The sequence below is a fragment of the Penaeus chinensis genome, chromosome 29 (assembly GCF_019202785.1).
Source record: "Penaeus chinensis breed Huanghai No. 1 chromosome 29, ASM1920278v2, whole genome shotgun sequence".
NCBI classification, from domain to species: domain Eukaryota; kingdom Metazoa; phylum Arthropoda; class Malacostraca; order Decapoda; family Penaeidae; genus Penaeus; species Penaeus chinensis.
The window spans coordinates 658,982-666,481 of record NC_061847.1 but is presented as its reverse complement, the minus strand read 5'-3'; the positions used below and the strand labels follow the sequence as shown (position 1 = coordinate 666,481).

The 7,500-nt window shown below is 37.7% G+C and overlaps 1 protein-coding gene across 3 annotated transcripts in view; it reads left to right on the top strand.

Moving 5' to 3' along the window:
* Positions 1-7,500, top strand: part of LOC125040537 (inhibitor of growth protein 3-like) — a 42,564-nt gene that overhangs the window by 12,196 nt on the left and 22,868 nt on the right. Inside the window, exon 2 of one of the 3 annotated variants that reach the window (XM_047635122.1) lies at positions 1-1,232. This exon is cut by the window's left edge and continues 249 nt beyond it. The exons of the other annotated variants lie outside the window; for them this stretch is intronic. Within the exon in view, the coding sequence (XP_047491078.1) occupies positions 1-1,039 (1,039 nt within the window). The 3' untranslated portion in view covers positions 1,040-1,232. Of the gene's footprint in view, positions 1,233-7,500 lie in introns of those variants that run through there. 3 annotated transcript variants of the gene reach the window in all.

Sequence of the window (7,500 nt, the reverse complement as noted above, 5' to 3'; positions counted from 1 at the left end):
CCAGCTGGAGGAGCAGATCAAGATCTTCTTCGGCAATGCGAAGAAGATGAAGCCCCAGGAACGAGAGGCGGAGTACGAGAAAATCCGTAAAGAATATTATAAATTGCTGGACGATGCGGAAGAAAAGGTGCAAGTTGCGACCAACATGCACGACTTACTAGAACGCTACATGAGGAAGCTTGACCAAGAATTGGAGAAATTTAAGTGTGAACTTGAAGCTGACAGCCCTGGTATCACTGAGGTGCTAGAGAAGCGATCGCTGGAGTTAGATGAACCTATCAGAGACAATCAGAAGGAAAACCGTAACGTCACGCATAGTTATCGAAATTCCGAGCGTCGGCAGTCCTCATCTTCAACGGTGATTATCAAGAAAGAAGAAAGAATAGAACCCAGCTTGCCGACAGGTTTATCCACATCCCCTCCCTCATCATCAACCATAGCCTACACACTGGGCCACATGGGTGCAGGCAGTAATGCTATTGCTGCAGCAGCATCTCAAGCAATAGCTGCTACACAACAGATGCAACAGGGTCGTCGTACAGCAAGTCTCAAGGCATCATATGATGCAGTTACCTCTGGTGTTCATCCAACAGAATTCTCCATTGGGAGTGAGTTAGCAAATGCTGCCCAAACAGCTCTTGCAGCTTCATCACTTCCACAAGAGACGGCCACAACAACGAGCAGTAGTAGCACTAGCACTGGATCCAGCAACAAGAAGCAGAAGAAGAAGCATGGGGGATCGACCAGTAGCCTTACTGCCCCTGCTGTTATGGAAGCTTCACCTGCACCTTCAGAAGACTTACTTCAAGATGCACTTATTGATCCCAATTCAGAAAATCCAGACTGGTCATATGATCCTAATGAACCAAGATATTGTGTCTGTAATCAAGTATCATATGGTGACATGGTTGCTTGTGATAACCCAAAGTGTCCAGTGGAATGGTTCCATTACCCATGTGTTGGTATTACAGCTCCACCAAAAGGAAAATGGTATTGTCCACAGTGTTCAGCCACCATGAACAGGAGAGCAAGAAAGTAATTGTGATGGCAAACAAGTAGAGAAAATAGTGTGCATAGTGGTTTAATACTGTTATTTTTTGTGTAATTTTTTTATAGATTAGAAGGAAAAATTATATATTGGTGCATTATGAGTAGTGGTATTTATATTTGTTTTATATAAATATTTTTTTTCTTCTAAATCTGTTCACATGCACACACATGCCCCCCCCCCCCCTCTCTCTCTCTCTCTCTCTCTCTCTCTCTCTCCTCTCTCTCTCTCTCTCTCTCTCTCTCTCTCTCTCTCTCTCTCATCTCTCTCTCTCATCACTCTCCTCCTCTCCTACTCACTCACTCACTACTCTACTCACTCACTACTACTCTCACTCATCTCATACTCACTCACTCACTCACTCACTACTCACTTCACTCTCACTTTACTACTCTCACTCTCACTACTCACTCTCTCACTCTCTCACTCTCTCACTCTCTCACTCTCACGTGCTCGTACTTGTACTCATTCACACTCTCATAAACGTATATAAATGTATTCATTAATGCAGGTATATGTTAAACACTTTTTTTCTCATTTTCATAGTTATGGTTTGTTTTGGTTATTTTTATATTCCAATGTTAATGAATATTATGCCAGGGTTTTGGAATATCAGTCTAATTACTATTGGAAGGCATTATTATAACTGGATCCAGAATTACTGGTAACTTAGAAGCCATAAGCATTATTGTAAGGGAAATATGCTCACATTTTTTTCTTTTTTTCAAATTTGTCGGGGATACAAATTATAATAGGTTGGTTTGTGGAGAGAGGTATGGATTATGATTAAAAATAATTACAGGAGGTGGTTATATGATACTTGCATGGCAGGAAGTTTCAGAGATTGATTTCCAGTGGGCTTCTTGTTATGATTATTTTAAGTAAAGTATGATTTAAATGTACTTTAGGGACAAATGGCAGTCATGTAGAAGAAACTGACTGAAATAATAGAACAACACCCAACTCACAAAATTGGAATTGTATATATATGAAGGTGTATTCCTCTACTGAATGGTCTGTTTTAAATACAAGTGAAAATTACTCATAATGCTGTTTCAATAGTCATTATTACTATATTTTGCTAATATTGGCAATACTCATTATATGACCTAACAATGATATCATGTGAGGATGAGGTGATGTCCATTCCTGCCAAGTAGAGAAGATAGAATGGAGATATTAGTATGTCTGGAGTTCCATGCACAAATCAACAGCAAATAAGAATAAATGTATTATAATTTAAAGGATAAAAAAAAAAAAAAAAAAACTACAAAAAAGATACAAAAAACTAGGTAATTTAGAATTTGTCTGTATTTTTTGTTATTTGTATCTGAAAATTACAAGTACCTGCTTATATTATTGCTGTAAGTCTGAAGGAGATTTTGTCACTCTATAGTTCCATTAAGAAATTAATTGCACTCTTATTTTTATATTATATTCTTTGTAAAACAGTGATAAATCATTTCAGCTGTTTTTGTGCACAATTCTTTTATATGAGGCTTTATTTCTTCCACATAGAAGGAAAAAGTTGCTGAAGTTTACTTCATATGCGTTGTGCATTTCAATGAAGCTAAGAGTTTTGTATTGAAATTAACTCCCCAAAAATATAGCATTTCCCCTGTCTAATGATAAAAAGAAGGTTATAAAACAGAAATCATGTTATTTTGATTGTACTACATTGGAAATTCAGTGTCTGTATAATGTTCTGATTGATGTTAATCAGTAGAAAAGTGAAATTTAAGTGTGTGTTTTTGTGATACCTGAATCTTACAGTATTTAGAGAAAGGAGATACTGAAATAATTTTATGTAGACTATGAGTTAAGAAATGCTGAAGAATTAAGAAATTATATTCATGAGTTATAAATAATGATTTATTAGAAATATTTAAACCTAAGATTAAAATACCTTCCAATAAAGGTAAAACAAAGTGCTTTGGTAGAATTTGTATATATGTAGGTTGTCTTTCTAATATAACTAAAAATTGATTATAAATACAGAAAATTGTAACATGTGACACTGCATGAAGAATAGTAAATATCAAATACAGAAACTAAATTCTTTACTTGCTGGAATAAAAACTGCAAAATCATTAGTTCCCTCAAAAACATAGTGGAAAAAGAGAAGATAAATAAAATAAGGTACTGATAACTTTATAATGTTTCATAATACAATGATAGCAGACAGATCATACTGAAGGCTACATGATGCTCACACATGTTCACTCCGTACAAGGGAACAGAATGTGTTCTGTAATTCAGACTTTAAAAATCTTGAGCTAAGACAGACTAGTTACTTGAATGAAATTGCACTTTGTCCAGTTGAGTAATCCTCTTTCTTATTTTTTTCTCTTTCGTTACCAGTCTGTCGTCCTCACTCATCTCTTTCTATTTCCCATACTCATTTTCTTTTCCTTTTTCCCTTTAATCTAACACTTTTCTCTTTCTTCCTTTCTCTCACCTCCTTCATTTCCCTCCCTTCTACCATTCCTTTTTCAGTCTTACTCCTCTTCAGTATCCTTTTCCTTCACATCATCTTTTCATTCCCCTCCCCCTCTTTCTCTCTTTCTCCCTCTTTGTCTCTTTCTCTTCCATTCCCACACCCTCCCTTTTCCTCCTGTTTACAAACACTTGATAATACCAGAGAAAAGTATTTTGGCCTGTATCTTTAAAATGTATATATGCTGATTGTGCTGAAAAGTTACCAAGAAAATATACCACAGTTATAGAGTTAATTGAATAGTGTTACTAGAAGATCATAGTGTTATGAAATATTTCCAACCATGGAAATGTCATCAGTGTTTTATGACAGGAATGAATTATATGAAATACAACAAGTTATTCATATAAAATGCATAATGTTTTCTTTTAGATATTGTATTCTTTATTGAGTGGAACAGTTAGCATTTTTTTTCCCACATGAATAGATTCCATGGATTAATTGAGAGGAAATGCATATTGTAAATGTATTTACTTCTTGTATGGAGAAGTTATCTAAACTCTTTTTGAAATGAGTTTCTTAAAGTGTTCTAATTTATTATATAGTAGAATTGTAGGAATACTGGTTTCTTTATTGTATGAAAAGGTACAGAAAATTTATTACTGGAATAAGGAATTTTCAAGGCTTATTGTAGAGCACATTAACTGCAAAATTACCATTTCTTGAACTTGGGTGCTGTGAAATAGTAAATACTGTATAGATTTGTTTATATGTACAAGATATGAAATGCATAAAAGTTTCCTAATGCATAATGTTGTTTAATTTACAGTTCCAATATTTGAAAATAAATAAAAACATTCTATCTGATGGGTTAAGCTAAGAAAATGTATTGTTTAAAGATATTTTTGAAAATGAGCCCCTGAACTTTCAAAGAATAACAAAGTTAGGATGGCATTGTTAATGAACTGCAGTTTATACCCTATAGCTAGCTCTTGCAGTCCCCCAATATCTTACTAGTTGTTGTGGGGGGCTGAGGAGACGAAGACTGGGGCCCAATATAGGGGATCACCCTACCTTGGACTTCAGCTCTTATGTCATTTAATTTTGTATGGTCTTTTCTTCTCCCTCTTTCTCTTTGCCTCTCTTCTTCATCCCCTTCTTCTGTCCATTGCTTAAAGAGCTGTGCTGAAAGGATAAAAGAATGGCTTTGTGACTGTCATGAACAGCCTCTGGGAACCATGGGCATGGTATTCCTTTGGTTAATCACCTGTCCCTTACCCCTCATGGGGTCCCCTGAGGGATAGAGTTGTTTCTTCCCATTTATTTCAAGCTCACCATGGCCAGTAATGAAGATTTTTACCCTTAATAGTGGTAAAAATCATAGCTCCGACCACTGATACTAATAGCCCCTTTTTGATGTTTTCTGTCAACTCTAGCTATTCCGAATCATCCACTCAGGCCATTACTTAACCTTCAGAACACACCCCTTCCTCTCTCCCAACATCCTCCTCCACTCCACTTCATTGTCTACCCTCACCCCCCTTATTACTAATCTGCATCCTTAGTACTGCCTCTCTCCAAAACAACCCATCTTCCTCTAGCCCTCGTCCTGTTGATTCCACCTCTGCTAACCTTTTGAGTACCCTTTTTGGGCCAGCCAAGTGGGATCAATTCTTTGTGCTTCCCCCTACAGCCTCATACTCTAACAACAATGTCTCAAAAAACAAGTAGGCAAAATTCCTTTCACAGTCATTCACACTTTGTCACAGTTACATCTGAGTCCCAAGCTCATGCACTCTCTGCCTGACTGACTTCACTGGTAAACCTATTCCTGTCCAACCTCACTCCCTTAATACTTGTACCAGAACTGTTTCTGTCTCCCTGACTGATTGTCCTGCCTACAACAAGGACTGGTCAGACTGTGAAAATGACTTGCTTGCATGCCTCGTTGACTGTGATGCAGTGGCAATCCAGTGCTATACACCATTCCTCCCAGAGACCAATGCAAATCCTACACCAATATTGTCAAGATTAGCTTCCACAGACTTTACCTTCTCCTGAAGTTTGTATTGGTGGAGTGTCTTGCCCTGTCTGACCATATCAACCCCTTCCCTGTCAATGTCAGAAATGTTGGCGTATTGGCCACCCAGCCAAACACTCGCTCCACAGCGTGCTGCCCTCTCCTGCCCTGGTCATAACTGTTCAAATAGCTCTGATCAGTCACGCACATGTGCCATTTGTGGTGGCTCCCATAATGTATTTTATAAGAGCTGCCCTGCCTACAAGCTTGAATTTGAGTTTGTATTTCTCTTATTCAAACTAGGCCTCACTCGAAGTGAGGCTTGATAAGAATCACACCTATAAGGATTTTCTCTTTCTACCTATTCCAAAACTATTTTGCTCTGCTCCCCTCCCATCTTCTCAGTAAGACTCAGCATCTCCCCCAGTATCTCTTCCCTCTACCCTGAACCATCTTATCTCTACTCCCTCTTTCCCCCCAATCAAATTTCTTTTCCTATCAAAATCTAGATACTCCAATCTCTACCACTTCCCCGGTGCCTACCCCTCCTCCTTCTCACTACCTGCCGCACCAGATAATCCAAATATTCCACCACATACTCTCTTACACCCACCTTTCCCTCTGCTCCTCAGACATCTATTCCCTCTTCTCCATGCAAGAAAACCTTGGTTTTTTAGACCTCCATACCCAACTCCCCTCCAGAAACTCTGGAAGCCATCCCAAACTTTGTATGCATGACCCAAGAGAATGCTCCACTCCCTCATCCACCCTCTAATCCCTCTATTCCTATTTGCTCTACATTCAAAATATTTGCCAATATCCATCTTCCTCAAGTTCCCCTCTTCCACCCACTCTCCCAAAAATCACCCCATCCTATCCTCCTCCCATGTGTTTCACCATTCCCTCTTTCTTCCCCATTATCCCCACTTCCACCTAGATGCTCATGTGACTCCCTTATGTCACAACAGTGTCCTCTGGATCCCTCCCCTCCTGACATTCTTCCTGATACTTCACTGCCTTCCCCAGTTCCCACATCATTCTTTGTATTCTTTTCCTACTTCTACAACTACTATTTCTAGCTGTATTACACTTTCATTGTTTCATAATGTCATGTGTAGTTTTCCACATACATTTACTCTTCCTTCCTCACACACACATCCTCCATTTCATCTGATTGCCCTATACCTTTAACCCCTTCTCCTTTTACAAATGCTCACTGCATTCCATTTGCTTCCCTCCATACCCTTTCAACTACCATTCTATCCTACAGCATCCTACAACCTTTGACATATAACATCTTATCCTAATCATTATATAATTTTTACCCTCTTTGCCACAATACTTTACTATAGTGCTATATGACTTTTGATGTTTAGCACATTTATTTCTTCTGACCATTAACCATTTGTTTAGAAACTCATGTGCCACAAAACAAATTTTTTTACTATTAAAATATATTTCAACTGTATTTCTGTAATACTAAAAAGAATATGTGAGACATTCTCAGGCCATATCTATTTATCTGAGACTTTGGACAAGCCCTCATATACACTGGAAATGAAATGAGAATTTATACATTTGGATTTTCATCTAACAATTCAGGAAGGAAATCTGACATGCCAAAAATATATTAAGCACCTATAAATACATGTAAATAGAGTAAGAAACAAATTGAAAGTAATCACACGATATATGCCATTTTTTTACAGTTAAGGATGAGAGAGAAAAAAAATGTATTGTTTAAAAAAAAAATTGAATGAGAGCCCCAGAACTTTCTAAGAGTAGCATAGAATTATGACATTATTGATGAACTGCTGTTTCTACCATATAGCTAGCTCTAGCAGCCCCCCAATCCCTTACTTGTTGTTGTGCGGGGTTTAGGAGACAGGGACTGAGGCCCAATGTAATACTGTTTAAACTTCTTTGCCCTCAAGCCTTACGCTATTGCTATATTTGAATACGGCGCTAATGACCTTAGATGCAGAAAATTTTAAA